The sequence below is a fragment of the Trichoplusia ni genome, assembly GCF_003590095.1.
Source record: "Trichoplusia ni isolate ovarian cell line Hi5 chromosome 13 unlocalized genomic scaffold, tn1 tig00002291_group12, whole genome shotgun sequence".
Taxonomy (NCBI): domain Eukaryota; kingdom Metazoa; phylum Arthropoda; class Insecta; order Lepidoptera; family Noctuidae; genus Trichoplusia; species Trichoplusia ni.
In genome coordinates, this window is record NW_020799719.1 from 1 (window position 1) to 15,738 (window position 15,738).

At 35.5% G+C, this 15,738-nt stretch overlaps 2 protein-coding genes and 1 pseudogene across 2 annotated transcripts; 1 reads left to right on the top strand and 2 right to left on the bottom strand.

Moving 5' to 3' along the window:
• Positions 1 to 1,818: 1,818 nt before the first annotated feature.
• Positions 1,819 to 7,636, bottom strand: LOC113506402 (tetratricopeptide repeat protein 5-like). The gene is given in 11 exon segments (XM_026889256.1): positions 1,819 to 2,117; positions 2,621 to 2,765; positions 5,099 to 5,274; positions 5,632 to 5,817; positions 6,137 to 6,436; positions 6,861 to 7,022; positions 7,024 to 7,085; positions 7,246 to 7,342; positions 7,344 to 7,403; positions 7,470 to 7,489; positions 7,609 to 7,636. Coding segments are annotated over 11 exon segments (1,356 nt in total). The 3' UTR covers positions 1,819 to 1,997.
• Positions 7,637 to 11,023: 3,387 nt separating this feature from the next.
• Positions 11,024 to 13,619, top strand: LOC113506400 (annotated as a pseudogene).
• A 532-nt stretch (positions 13,620 to 14,151) lies between these two features.
• LOC113506401 lies at positions 14,152 to 15,708 on the bottom strand. The gene is made up of 4 exons (XM_026889255.1): positions 15,586 to 15,708; positions 15,288 to 15,416; positions 14,890 to 15,113; positions 14,152 to 14,606 (listed from the first exon to the last, which is right to left on the bottom strand). Exons 3-4 carry the CDS (start codon positions 15,045 to 15,047, stop codon positions 14,348 to 14,350), a joined length of 417 nt encoding a protein of 138 aa, XP_026745056.1. The 5' UTR covers positions 15,048 to 15,113; positions 15,288 to 15,416; positions 15,586 to 15,708; the 3' UTR covers positions 14,152 to 14,347.
• Between the last annotated feature and the right edge of the window lie 30 nt (positions 15,709 to 15,738).

Genomic DNA, 15,738 nt, shown 5'->3' on the forward strand with positions numbered 1-15,738 from the left:
TGTTTGTATCTCTAGCCTTTTCCCAAGGAACTACACCTCAACTATAGAAACTTTTAGGTCAGAATTTCCAAAATTATTTTTAATGGGCAACTCAGTTTCCAATGTAAAATTACTAAAGTAGATTGTCAGAAAGTAATTACTAAACGATTCTCAAAGATTGCAATTTTAAAGTTTATGCATAATGCTTGAGTAGTTTTATACACATATAGATGGACAAATTCGGATGCTTTTGTTTCATACAGACCATTTGTTTTACTTAGTTTTAGACTATATGGCGTTGTGTGAAAGATGTTGAATATATTATATTATTTAGCATATTTTTTTAAGGAATATAAATCAACCAATCGTCTGAATGAACTGCATATACAACTTGCATTCAACAGAAACAGCATAAAAGTTACGTAATACAACAATGGCGTCTAACTATGACGTAAAACTTGCAATATATTAAAACATTATTATTATTAATCTGATTATGAGATTACCACTATTATAGTTACACAAACATTGTTTTTTTTTCATATTTTCTTTTTTTTGACGACGTGATTATAATTATGGTTTGCATACTTTTTGGTTAATATTAATATATTTTTAAATGGTTATATATGTTTTGAATATTGATAATTTATTATCTAACACAAAGAAGTAAGTTTAAATTATCTATTTGTTTACTATAGTCCAAGAGACAGGTTTAAATAGTTTTTTTAGACAATAATCTCTTTAAAAATCGATCTTATGATCTTATCTACGTAGTAATATGTATAATAGGTATACGCTTGCCTTAGTATAGCATTGGCCCAATTTCCAATCACTAGATACAGAATCTACGAAATATTTTCCAAAAATTTTAACTATACATCTATAAATTAAAATCTTGTGTCAAGAGTACTACAACTGTACTAATAGCTCTTAATTTACGAGTATGTGGAAGCGAGATAGTGATACCCTTAGTATATCGTGCTATTTCGCTTCCACGAAGGCATTACTCCTTCTTTAAGATATCATCGTACGGTCGGCCAAGAAAGTGGTTTATCATTTTTGTATGTCTAAGTAGAATAGCCATAAGGTTGACATTAGTAGTCGACAATATTCGTTTAGAGCAAAATCAATTCTGTTGTTCTATGACGCGCAAGGGATTTTCAACCTTAAGGTGGTATACCACTTCTTTGTCGACGCAGGCAATATACTACAAAGTCTATAGAATAGAATAGAGTTTGGATTTGAATCCGTTTAACTACTACGACTGATTACCGTGGAGGATGTGTTTTTGGAAATATAATTCGTTATAACAAGCGGGATAAGTATTTCAGCAATTATATACAGAGGGATTTCAGTCATATCAATATCAATGTATTTAAAATTGATAGCTATTATGAAGCTCGATAGAATTTCAGTAAGGGTGGGTGCTGGTATTACCGATTAGAATGGGTATATTTTTTGAGTATGAGTTTTTTTATGATAGAACAATAATATACTTACTAACAAACAAAGTTAGGCCGACGTTTTGAATAATATCTTTTTGGTACCATATGAAAGAAAAAATAAGTGTCTGAGATACTTTTCATTTTTGTTAGAACAAAATTTTATTTCAAAAGCTTCCAAAATCAACTATTTTCCCACGTTTTTTTATACACTCACTTTCTTGTTTGTCGTTCCGGTTGAATTTTTATAACTCAATTTGGAGACACTTCCCGATAAGCTAGCTGACTGAAATTTTCAAGCTAGCTTCAAACCCGATGACAATGCAATTTACAATTATAAAAACGACTTTACCGATTTTGATAAAATTTGAATGAAGTGACATTGAAAAACGTGGGATTTTTTATTTTCAAATCTATTAATTAGAATTATTTTTGAACAATAATCTTTAATCGTTAAAAACAAACAAATTGGCACCTCTATCGAAACTGTTCAGTGCAAAGTATCAAGTAAGTAAATAATAATAATAACTATACCCGTCTCAGTAGCGGCAATTCGAACCAGCACCTTGCATAACTTCAGTGTATCTCGTAGGTGGAGGTTACGCGGGTGCAGGCGAACTGGTTGCGGTTCACGCGGCGACCGTTCAGTTGCAGGAGTAGAGGGTTGTTCACGCGGATTGATTTGAAGTCGTAAGTCTGGAATAGGTTATGTTTTGGGGTTATAAATGTAGAAAATTTTATTTTGAAAAGAGTAACTTATGTAGTTTCTTGCCTGTTCTTCTCCATAAGAATGACACTTTGGAACTAGAGTCATATAGTAATTTTTTTAAAGTGCCTCAGAAACGGCCTATTTGAAATAAAAACATGATTTTGAAAATACTGTAAATTCTTCAGAGAATTTTAACAATACGAGGAAATGTTATTTGTTACTTGTGAAATTTTATTCAATTGATTGTGGTTTTTGTTTAAAAAAAATGTTATTTTAAAGTCCTCATAGTAAAAGCTCGAGCAAAGAAAATGGGAACATATCTTAAACAAAAAAAAAGTCATTTTATTTATCGTGTAAACATCAGCGAATCTGTAAACTATTGCATTTCATATTATTTAAAAAAAATTGCGATAATATCACTATAATTCTCATTTAAGCCTGATTCTCTTAAAAAACAATCGTTTAAACAAACTATCTCATTCCAACTTACCAATTCCTCAGACTCATGCTTGTGAGATCGCAGTTGGGGCTCCGGTATAGCAATGCAGTCGCCGATGATGGCGCCGCGACCGTCAGCCCAGTTGTACACAGTGACTAGCACGCATTCCATGCTGTCATCCACCAGAGCGAAAGTACTGGAAAATGGGTGAAGTAATGGGTTTAAAGATTTGAGTATAGCCTCTATAAGTTGGAGAAAAATCTGAAGTAGGAATAGTGGAAATTGTAGTGGATTTGAGTGTTATAGAGAGAGAATGGCTGGTGTTTAAATTTATGCATTGTATTTATTTATTTGTTTAATAGTTTATGTACACAATCTGGTAAAAAAAAACACACAGAAAATAAAAACAAAGATGTAAAATGGGTGCTGCTTATTTCATATAAAGATTCTTTAACTGAAATACATAACTGTAAATAAAACACAACATAAAAGAAAACATGTACAAGGGTACTGTTTATTTCATAAGGAATCTTTATCTGAAAGGAAATAATAGTTTGTAACACAAAAAAAGGTTTAAATATGAACTAGAGTTTTATTTAACACACCCTTGGAAATTATTAAGGAAGAGGTAGTGTAGGGTAGAGGACGGAGAGGTAAACTGGTGTTAAATCACTATTCGTTCATAAACTAAATTATAACATTCAAATTAACCATTCGAGAAAAAAATATAACTTCTATGAATCTATTAGAGACAAAACATTTTTTCTTGAATTAGAAAATTAAAGTTTCCGTAACAAACATTCATTAACTAATATTCTTGTTGAACATCCACAGATATTTTTCGGTTTAACGGGCTTACGCACACGACTTTTTATATTGGTTAGAATGTACTGCTACGCTTTTTTGTTTGAAATACAGTTAGATAACAGTTTTCTGGACACATTTTGTGATTTTTAAATTTCGACAACGAATGTAAAAGGTTCTTATGGTTGAGAAGCAAAAATCCAAATACTAAGTCAATAAGAACGACTATGGAGTTTATAGTTATTCAATATAGCTTTCACTATGACAGCAGATGTATTTTTCGCATTTGCCAATTTCAAATATTCAAGCAATGAATAAATTGAACAAAGCAGAGTAGATTTTCAAAACAAGGCCCATAGCTTTATGCAATAAACGATAATTTACAAATGTTTAAAGTACATGGCGCGTGATGTATGTTAAAAGAGATTAACATCGTGTACGTAAGCCGCAATGGACATCGAGACGTACCAAACTGAGCACCGGTGTGTGTCCTCATCCTCCGAGTCGCTCTCAGTTTCGGGGCCAGTGCGCCAAGCATCAATACTAAGTGTCCATTCCAAGTGGAAAGCATTCAAACAAGAAAAAACGTGCGTTTTTAAAACAGAAACTTACTTTTAGGTATCCTTTAACGTATTATTTATCTGTGGTTGTTTATTTTACCTATTTGTTTCTATCACGTTGCAAAAAAAAAACTATTTTCTATTTTATTACTACGCTGCAATTATAACTGTACTTTCATAGTATCAGAAATCTTTAATTTTGTGGGTGAACAGAACAGGTCCCAAAGTTGCACCTTTAGGGACTCGTTTTAGTTACATTGTACATATATCGGAACAAATCCTATAATTTTCGACAATCATTATTTCGCTATAGAAACAAACATTTGAGAACACACGACTGAAAATGAGTGAGAAGCGTCAACATACTCCATCCCTAAACTGTCATCAATATGAACTTAATCAAAAGCTAGAATAAACTCGAAACAATATACGGAATACCTGTAATCGCACGTCTAATAAGTTTCTGTTTTAAAACTAGCAAATCTAATAACTAGCACTTATTCGTTAGCTGTCCCTGCTCCTTAAGCCCAGTCTTGCACGATTGGATCACAGCTTACCAAATAACCAACATGAAAAATGAACCGCTCAAGCTTGCGGCAATGTGCAGCGTTATGTACGGCAAACAATGTTTAATGGAGCAAATGTTACTTCCGTTTTATGTATTTGAGCTCTTCAGAATGATATAGATGTAGTTTGAGCGCATATACCAGTCACCCCCTAGGTATTTGAGTGATGAGACAGGAAAAGGCAACATTGACAAAAACACAGTCGACTATGAGATTGCTTTTGTCTTTTAGCAATTTCCTTTTTTTTTCGTTGGGCAGAGAAAACTCATGGAGACCGACCTCCTCTGAGGGTGTAGGTAGTGAGAGAGTCTGACTCTTACTGTCTACACCTGAACTGCCGTGCAACCTCTCCCGCATTTAGGCGATGCGCTGTAATGCATAGCAATCTATCACGCACCACTCCTCTCCTATCCCACCGTTCACATACCTCAGGAGGCAACTAGACGCCGCATGTATACCATAATAAATAATTGAGTATTTCTGTGACTAGCCATCAAGTAAAAATCTTACGTTCATCCAAATGACTTCTACGTTTGATATGGAAAATGTAGTTTAGCCCAAGGTCGAAATTAATGAATTATAATACTATAAGTACTTACAAAGGTACGGCATTGTCGTTATGTATGGATCCGATGACTCTGCCCACGACGACGGTTCCTCGTTTGTTTCCTTCTTGCAAGTGATCTAACCGAGTCTTTTTGAGAGTAACTTCACGTTTCCCGAATGTATGAATGGTGCCTTCAGCGTAGATACCCAACATTCTCTTGTCAATTGACTGGGGAAAAGTTTAGACTTAGTTTTTGAATGTTTTTCTCTGTAGCCGAGATGGATAGACAAGTAACATTTCACTTTATATGGCGTTAGAGCGTCGAATCGTTTAAACATACGGAAATGATTATCCTTTCCCATAAATGCCATGACTATTTTGCAAAATGTCGCTTTTCTATGCAGACACAAAGGAAATTACTTAAGAAAACAAGTCATCAACTCATTTACAATAAGAACTCAAAATCTGTTAAACAAACAAGTTTTATTCCTACACCCAATATTCCAGCCGAGTAAGACATAAAGACTTCCTATCGTTGCTCCAAAAAACCAGTCCCAAACAGCATAACTCCACATATATCCTCACCTGCACCATATGCGTCAATCGCTTCGCCTTCAGCTTGCCTCGCGTCCGCACCAGCGTGTGCGCGGCCAGCGTGAACGTCACCAGGCGCGAGCGCTCTTGACGTGGCGGCTGCCATGGAGGGTCCAGCCGGCTTGCGAACTCAAAGTTCTGGATTGCTTCGTCGTAGTATTCCGAGTATTTTAGGGCCTAAGTTGAAGATTGACTAGCATTAAATTCCATGACACTTCAGAATTTTAGATGATACGTATTGCATCAGGTAATGTGGCAAGTTCAGGGGCATTCACTACCTGCCAACACCAAAGTGAGATTTTTGCAGTTGTGATAGCATGCAGCACTCATAATTAAGCCTATAATCGGCCCCCAGATCTTACATAAAAATATGATGAATTGCCACTCAAAATTGGGGCAGTGCAGATTTTTTTATAAGGCTGTTGTTAAGATTCTGGCAAAATATATAGATATTACGAATTGTAATTTAGAAATACAGTTAAGAAACTATACTTACAATGCCCTTGTTATAATACAGGTCTGGCTGTCCCTTTGCAACAGGATCTAGGGATGCTTGCTTATAAGCACTCATGCACAATTTCAAAGTAGATGGATCTTGAGCTACCATGAAAAATTGGCATAGGTATGCATTTCCCAAGACCGACCAGGACACTCCATCCTTGATATCCTGGGCTACAGCCTCTTTGGCAGCTCAACACTCTTCAAAATGGCTGGAAGTAGCTTCGGATCGCTTCTTATCACTGCTTTCTTGACGCAGGATTATTGAGAGGCAACGGAGAGAGAGACGGTTGCGTTCCTGTTGAAGGTTAAAAGATAAAGGGACAGCTTTAATTTTTGCAACAAACAAACCTAAATGCAATATACATTAAATGAATCAGATTGGACATTTTTTTTTCATAAATATGTTCAGCATTAGGGTGGATAATTTGATACAATTACGATAGAAGTTTCACCATCTTATTCTAAGGCAGAAATTCTAATTGCAAGCTCAGCAATGGATCAGTCTGTTCGAGCTAGGATAAAGTACTTGTATATTATCTTTAACATTACAGCAGCAGCAGCAGCAGCATATTCTTAGAAAATAAAAACATCTTAAAATTTAAGGAATTATAAAACAGTTTATATTATTAAACAGTAGGCTTCTTTTTGTATTAACAACTTAAACAGAAAAGGCACAGCAAGGATACTAATTAGGCAAATAGCTATACAGAACAACTTACATGTTTTAAAGCACCTTCAAAACTGGATTTTGCCTCTTTTACATTCATATTCTTCCAATGACATTCTCCGAGTTCATTCCAAGCGTCAACCAGGTGGGGGTTGAGCTTTACAGCCTTGCTCAGGTACTGAGAGGCTCTAGAATCGTATGTAGGGCATATGTTTGTAGCAACGGCCCTTCATGTAAAGGAACTTGGCACGTTGAGCGAACGGAATCTGAGTTTCCACTGAAATTGATTTTAGTTTTGGAATAATGTCTAAATTAATTTTATTAAATTTGTCTGTTAGTTATTTTATTGTTATATGGGGTTATTTGTTAAATAATACAAATAACCTATATAACTAAGAATAGTAAATGAAATTAAATAAGTATGTTGTTGTTGTTACCATCAATGGCCTCAAACTTCTCAACCAATGCTTGTTTCTTCTCTTCTACATATTTATTTTTCTCCGTAGCCATCTCAATGGGATGGTTTTCGAAAAAATAAGTCTCTAAAAGAGTACATCTCTTTGAGCTCGGCCTGTAAAAAAAATACATAATATATCTACTTCAAGGAAGGTATTAATAACCCTCGTTTGTTGCATGTTCAGAATCAAATACATAGTTATACTCCGCCCTTAAGATGACCAACTGACCGTATGTTCAAGAGCCAAATTATTTAATAATTACAATAGGTAAAATATCTCTCAATGTTATTATTTTTTAGTGTCCTATCAACAGGGTGAAAAATCCATAACTTTTCCACTTACAGATAATGTCTCCAGTAATCCGTAACATCTTCCGGCACTTCTGCCTCCACATCTGTTTTTAAAGACATTTTGTACTTATTACCACTTTAATTCACATTTACTTGAAATTGTAATATTTCCGAATACACTACACTCGACTCCTCAAGGATCAACATAAACAGAGCTGGTTTATTTTTTAGCAATCGGCGAAAGAGCAGTACTGTGATATATGTGTTAACAGGAGTGAGAGAGAAAGACAATACCTTAACGCCAAAAATGTGAACAATTAGGAACCAGAAACGTTAAACGTCTAGAATCTCTGTCTATGATGGACTACCTATTGATTTTTAATTGCATTGGGCGATTGAATAGGTATGTATAGTTCTACATTGATTTGTATCTAAACCTGAGTGTATTGCAACGTTAGAGAATGCGAGGGTACGCAAATGAGGGAAAAACGAGAAGAGAAATAAAAGAATCTATGAATATAAAATAAATCAAATCACTTAATTAAATGAAGCGGATTTCCTTAACTAGTTAAAACTGTTCTTTCGAAGTTCGTTTCAAGTTTTTTATTTCACTGTTTCCCGAGCAGTATTACAAAAAATGGCAACACTAATGGTCTATCGTGTCGAGCTTCTTGATGGTTCAATACCTATTTTTGCTTTTTAATCGACAAAGTAGTGAGACTGAATGATAATTATAAGTTCAGTCTGTATCTGTCCACTACGTAATAATAATAATAATAATAATCTTTATTTCAGAACAATGTCCATACATAATTACAAAATAATAAGATTTATAGTAAAATTTGTGCGCGTATAAATGCTTTCAGGATGTCTGAGTCCTGCTTTTCCGCAATAACCTGCAGGATGCTGTTGGTGCTGCTCCTGACCCTGCTCAGTAGTGATACGAGCCGCTTGCGTATTACCGCGTGGAAGCCGTCTACCCTGGCTTCCGCAAACATACCGGAGGCACTGCAAAAACGGGGCAACCCCAACAACATCCTAAACCCGTTGTTATATTGGACACGTAAGGCATTGAGCGTCCTCTGCGTATATCTGAACCACAGGCTGCACGTGTAGAAAGTCTGACAGTAGGCTTTAAATAGAGTGACTTTAACTTGTTTACTACAACGCACAAACCTGCGGGCCAGCATATTACTTCTAACCGCCAATGCCCTACGTTCCCGTTCTATGTCAACCTGGTCCTCAAGGTCCTCTGTAACGTAATGTCCAAGATATTTAAACTTTTCTACCCGCTTTAGTTCAATGCCATTTAGCTTTATTGCGGGCACATTCAATGTACATTTACCGGGGGCCTTGAAAACCATGTACTCGCTCTTCTTAGCATTGTACATCAATCCATGCTGAATGCTATATGTTTCACATATTGCAAGCAACTGCCTCATTGCACTTACAGTTGGGGTCAGCAGCACCATGTCGTCTGCGTAACTAAAGTTGTTCATACAAATGTTGTCAATCCAGCATCCCACTCGTGTGCTGCTGAGCCCAACTATAAGCTCATTCACGTACAAGTTGAAGAGCCTAGGAGAACTCAAACCACCTTGTCTCACCCCGCACTCCAACCTGTACGTGTCCGAGAAGGCATTTGCCCACCTTACATAATTATTCTGGTTTTGGTACCAGAAATGAAAAATCCGTTGTACCTGTGTAGGCACGCGGGTTTTCTTGAGTTTCTCCCATAACAAGTCATACGACACAAGGTCAAATGCCTTGGAGAGGTCAAGAAAGCATGCATACACAGGTGTACTTCTTTCCGTGTAGTATTGGACAGTGTGCTTCAGACTCAGAATTGCGCTTTCAGTGGAAAGTTTAATGTTTAATGACGTGTTCCTGTGCGTTCAATAAAATAAACGACCTTGACGAACGTCTTCAACAAAAGATTTCCTTCCGAAGAGAATAAATGCAACTTTGCTCACAGGAGTTTTGAAGATCAATTGTTAAAAAAAATTTGGTGTTAAGTGTAATGGCGTACTATACAGATATTGTGGTGGATGGAAGTGGAAAAACTAAATGCGGATTGTGTAAAATATTTATTTGTGATAGTAGTAGAGAAATAGATCGGCATTTAAATGATAAGAATCACGTAAAAATGAACATGCAAAGACTTATGGTACAGAATAACATTGCAGAGAGTGATAGGCAAAATATTTGTGGTTTATGTGATCAAATGTTTGATTACTCTTCTATTAATAATCATATTAATAGTTCTCGACATCAAGATATGAAGGCGTCTGTGGAAGAATTAATAAAAAATGACGGAGGTTTGCTAATACTGCCTGAAAACGTTACCAACGTTGGTTCTAAAGTTAACTGTTTAGCTTGCGATTGTTTTATAGACTTTGAATTTCCATCTGTAAAATCCCATATAGAATCTGCTAAGCATAGGAGAGCTCGAGCCATCGCAGTTCAACCGATGAACGCAATTTTCTCAGTAGAGGATTCAAGTGATGATCTTTGGTGCAAAATTTGTCAAGTGTATTTCGAAAACTATATTGAAGTTATTTTCGAACATGTGGATGAAGACCCAATGCATAGAAAGAAACTTGGAAAGCTATTGATGTTGATCGACGGTCAGAATATCTGTATTGAGAAGTTCTTGTATGACCCTAAAGAAGATAAAGCTTATTGTAAGAAATGTGATATTGAAGTTCCCTGTAATGTTGATAATTTAGAAAGGCATATTAAAGGCAAGAAACATAGCACATAAGCTTATTGTTGAAAATTTTGGCAATACATATTAGTTTGTAAGAGTATTTTATTTATGTACGTAATGATAATTAACTATGTTATTAAACGATTACTAATCAATGTTGTTTAAATAAAAAACCTATGAATTAATTAATGGTCATCAATTTCAAAACCCCCCGCCCTTAGTTTTAAAAGAAGATGATAGCTTGAAAAGCTGCCAGCACACAGGTAGATAATTTGAAAGTTAGAATAACTACCCTCCCGTTCTTGTATGCTTCTCAATACAGAGCTGTTTTTGTTTTCAATAAACCTAGGCGTTATTACTAGGCTATCATACAAAGCATCTTCAATAATTTAAATGTTATCTGAAAAGGTCAATAGCCTTGAGTAAAAATATTCAAATGGGATTTCCCCGATCATAGACAAGATAACTGCACGTTTCAGTCTACGGCTAAATATGATGAGAATACCGATTACTTTTATGAAAATTAAAAAGAAAAAACTAGCTTTCCTGTCGGGGGTATGTTCAACGAAAGATTAATATTTATGTTCTCCTTTCGCGATAGTATGTAGTGTTGCCCTATCAAAATTATTGGGAAATCGATTGAGTACAAGAGAGACGGCAAAGACACGATTAAAAACACTGTAACATCTGTCACTAGTCAAACTGTCACATAATCCAAAAAATTCGCGAAATTTTCAAGTTACTGCTATTAAAAACTGCAATCCATTGCTAAAACTACTACTCATCTGTGTGAAACATTACAACAACCATAAAAGGATAAAATGAAAACCGGAATACTGTACGGTATAGTCGCTAGTTCGAAGACGCGAGTACGTTGCGTATTTTGCGGGGTGCACATCCAAAGCGACCAGATGTATCGAGCAGCATTCGCACGGCGCCAAACACAAGGAGAACATCGATCTGATGAACGAGAATGGCATATGGTTCGAAAACGAGACGCTTCTGTGCAAGCCATGCAACCGAATCATCCCGAACGAGGAGTCCGTCATTAGACACATTGATGGCGACGATCATGCAAACTGGATGGCCGCTGTAGAAGATCTAGTTGACGGTGAGTTCATTACACTTGAAGCTTTCCTGTCTTGCGAGAAGGATGAAGTTTTCTGCGAGGTGTGCCACTGCGAAGTCCTCTGCACCCTGCAAAGCATTGAGGAACATGTCAACCACCTCAGTCACCGGTCCAAAATAACTGACCGTCTAAGGCCCCTTAATGGCATCTTCCCAGTTGAGAACGAAGATGAAGTTTGGTGCAAGGTCTGCGACATATACATTGATAGCTCGGTCCCGAGCATTCTGAGCCACATTGACGATGATGAGCAGCACATGGAGTGGTTTGCGGAGATTGAAGATCTGATTGAGAGCCAGGAGGTGTCTATTGAGGCTTACTTGGCGAATGAGCATGAGAAATTTGCGTATTGCAGCAAATGTCACACTGAAATTCCCTGCAATGCTCAGAGTCTTGAAAGCCACGTCCACAGTGTTGTGCACTTAGATCGTTTCGGCTTATAGGTAGCGGCCCCCATCGTTTCAGTCGTGGCTAGTTTCATATTGATTATTTTTAGTTCTATTCACTATTAATTTTATAGTTTCCTTAATTGAATCTCATTTCTCATTGTTAAGTAGCTCTTATTAGATTTGTTTTAACTTAATATATAATTACACGCGAAATTCAAGATATTTTATTACTGTAGTATTGTAATTATTTTGGTCCTTATTTCTATAAGTAACATGTCTTTTAGTTTTTCGTGAAGTTGATTACGATTCTTTCATTCTGTAATTTATGATTTTATGAAAGTCACGATAAAACGAATGGGGCATGAAACTGATAAATGAATCTCACGAACGAATGTTTAATGATATCGCAACATTGTTCATCTAACAAGAGCTTGCGACGTAACTCACTGCGACTAATCTTTCAATGTTGTTGGCATTAGTCATAGGCATATTATGTCAATAGTATCAATATTTAATCATCAATCATATAATCCGTGTATATTATGATCTCCTTACTAATAGCGGTACCAATCACATTTTCTAATCTGAATTCATAAATATTTAGACTAGTTTGACTGCCACAGTTTGACTGCAGAACTGGATACTGCATCCTATGTATTTGCAGTTGATCTACAGATATTGTATTATGTAAGTAAGCCGAAGTTCTTACTAAGGAGAAAGGAATGGAATAATGTTAAGAATTCAGTCAACTGTGCCATTTTCATGTATTTCATATATGCATAGAAATGTAATTTATTAATACATGTTTAGGTAGATACCCAATTGAAGACATATATATAATGTTTCAAACTGAGAAAATAGGAGTTACAGTTTTAACTTGTTGCTAATTTTACACCAGCTAAGTAACATTTACACCAATGGTAGATTGATATATGTTTGGGTTTAAAACATCATAATATGGCCTGTATTATAAAACTTGTAATATTATGAATTGCATGGAGAATCTTGAGCTTGTTGCAGTAGCTGTTTAATATCAATATTTAATCACACAAGTAAATTAGATAAGATATTTTAGATGTACCAACACTTACTTATCGATAGCAGATAATTTATTGTATTGTTAAGTATAGTAGTACCACATTTGTTAAGTACAACTGGTTGCTGCTTAACCGCCATTTTACATCGATCAGTCAAGCGAGATTACTATCTGTGGCATTCATGGAATAAAAACCTTAATGAAATTGAAATAAGGTACGTATTTAATTGATTGACAATCGGCTCCAGTCTATATTGTCGAAAATATACGAAGTTTCCCGATGTACATTATAAAAGTGGTACTAGGATAACCTTCTTCTAAAACCCATCTAGTCTACTGCTCTATATTTTTTTGGTAATTTTACACAAGGGTATGGAATAATTGAAAATTGTTCTGGTGAAGAAGACAGATCTGAAAACTGTTATATATAAGTTCGTGTTGTTAGTAATCGGTGTTTATATGAATAAGTAATTTATTGTATCGTATTTAATGATAGCACGCTTCATTAATAACATATTTTTATGTTTTATTTATTTGTGAAGTCCAAAATTTCAAATTGTTATTAACCATTGTGACATTCCTTATGTTTTACACCATTTTGTGTTCAATTTAGTGTTTTCTCGTTTTGCGCACCCCAAACTTCAATAATAAAGTATACAATAAAACATAAAACCAGTGTAATATTATACTTTATTCATAAATAATAATTCAATTACAAATATTCAATTATAGATCTGTGCTATAGAAACAGAACTAAAACATTTATTCAATTCATTGTAATAGTAATAATCGAAATATAATATTTATTAATACCTTTTTTTGACGTATTTTTATGCTTGTAAAAATATCTCTAAGTATTTTTATTTGCCAATTAAAATTTAACGAGACGTCCCAACTCTAATTTCTAACTAATTTGTTAAAGATATTATTGTTCTGTGTTTATTATTAATTTAATTATAGTATCGACTTAGATTTGTAATTATTTTTGGTGAGATTCATTGTTTTAGCATTGGGACGATTAAGTTAAACTGTTTGTGATATTGTTACAATAGTTATTAGTTTCGTTTTTTTAAATAAATCTTATCAAAAAACAAGAAATTGGATTTTACCAATCATCAAACTTCCTTATAAAAAAATTCCAATAAATAATATTTAAACATGGATTTTAAAGAATACGTAAAAAATTAAGATATGGACCCGTAATAGAGGGGGAAAAAACATTTTGCACTATATACATTTGTGCATCAAAATCATATTGTTTGGACATAACTATGCGAGAACCAACCCTCAAAGACATCATTGTTATGTTCACACCAACAACAAAACGAAAAAACAAACTCAAAGTACAACGTTTTCAAAGCTGATAGTTGACATCTCGTATAACTACAATCCCAATTTCATCATTCTATCAAGAGTATGAAATAGCTAAATTGAATTTATTCGTAAAAGTTAGAACTATGGTGCCGAATCAAAATATCAGTTCAGAAATTACTGAAAAAAAAAGCGAAAGGATTTAACGTTTCCACATGATCAATCATCTAAGGGATAATCATCATCTTCATCCTCTTCTTGAATGGACTGAAGGGACGCTTCCCTTCGCCCCCTGAAGTTATCGTCACAGGGGCATGGACCCATGTTGTATATGTCGGGTGGAGGTGGAGGCGGGCTGGAGGCCACCTCCCCAAGCCTATTTGCTATTCGCTCTTCATCTAAACGGACTACCTTTATAATATCCTCGGCATAGTTGTCCAGACGGGCCATGCTGTCAGTCAGGTTGCACTGGAGGGAACTAAACGAAAACAGATCATCAGAATAATTAGTTTGATATTTATTATGAGCTCGTCTCTGCTGAATGTAGATCTCCACTTAAAAGGATCAAAGTTTAAATGTCGGACTACAATTGTACCCGTGGTGAAAGTTGAAGCGAAAAGTAACGAAGAAACCGATTGAAGTAGGTACTGGGTGGGTATGTGCCATAAAATAACTGGGACCCTCTTTAAAATTGACAATATCCTTCACCATCTACCTTGCAACACCATCCCCTATAGAAAAAGAAACCAAGCCAAGTATACCTTATCCTATCATGGGTTGTCCTCAGTTCCTTGCTGAAGCTCCGCAGTCTACCGAGCTCATCTCGCAGCTTTCTATCCACTTCATCCTTGGTGAGCTCACCAACCGGCCTCAGGGTGCGGTCGGCGAGCCTGGCTTCTATAACACGCTCCTGCTCCATAGTTTCTATGAGATTCTGTTCTGTAGCCGTCTGCTCTTCAGACAATGATTTGTAATCTCTAACAGCCTGTGAGATTTGACATGAATACCATAATGGTAGATAACAATAAGTTATAACATCTATTATCTGTCCCTGAACGGTAAGTTTTTTTTGTGATTTAGACGATAGTGATTTGTAAAGAATTGCATAAAATGACGTCCCAAAATGGCATGTCCTAAAAATCTATTTTTTACTGCTTACCTCTTCCTTTTGCCAGTAAAGATCCTGCAACTTAACCTTGTTCGTATTGAGCCGTCTTCTGAGTGCTGAGTCCACTCTAGCACCATGGGCTTGGGCTGTTATTGACAGGTGGACTCTGGCCCCTCTTACCTTAGCGAAATAATTATTGTAAGTACCTGAGTATTACGCAGAGCCATCTTTTTCAAAAATATATTGTGATGGACACAGAATAATTAGATTATTACGTTAGATGTACGGCCAAACATCTCAAGCCATTTACATGTTCTTAAGGTGACCTATCTAGTTTAAACTAATGTACCTGTTGTCTAGTAACAATTGCGTTACTGAGTGCTTTCAGGCCAGCTTTCTTCAACGCAATACATCGGTTTTCCCAGCGATTGACTGGTGATGCCCTAGACAAATCGAAAGTACAATTTCAGATTTTGTAGTCTGGAAGATCTAGTATTGCAGT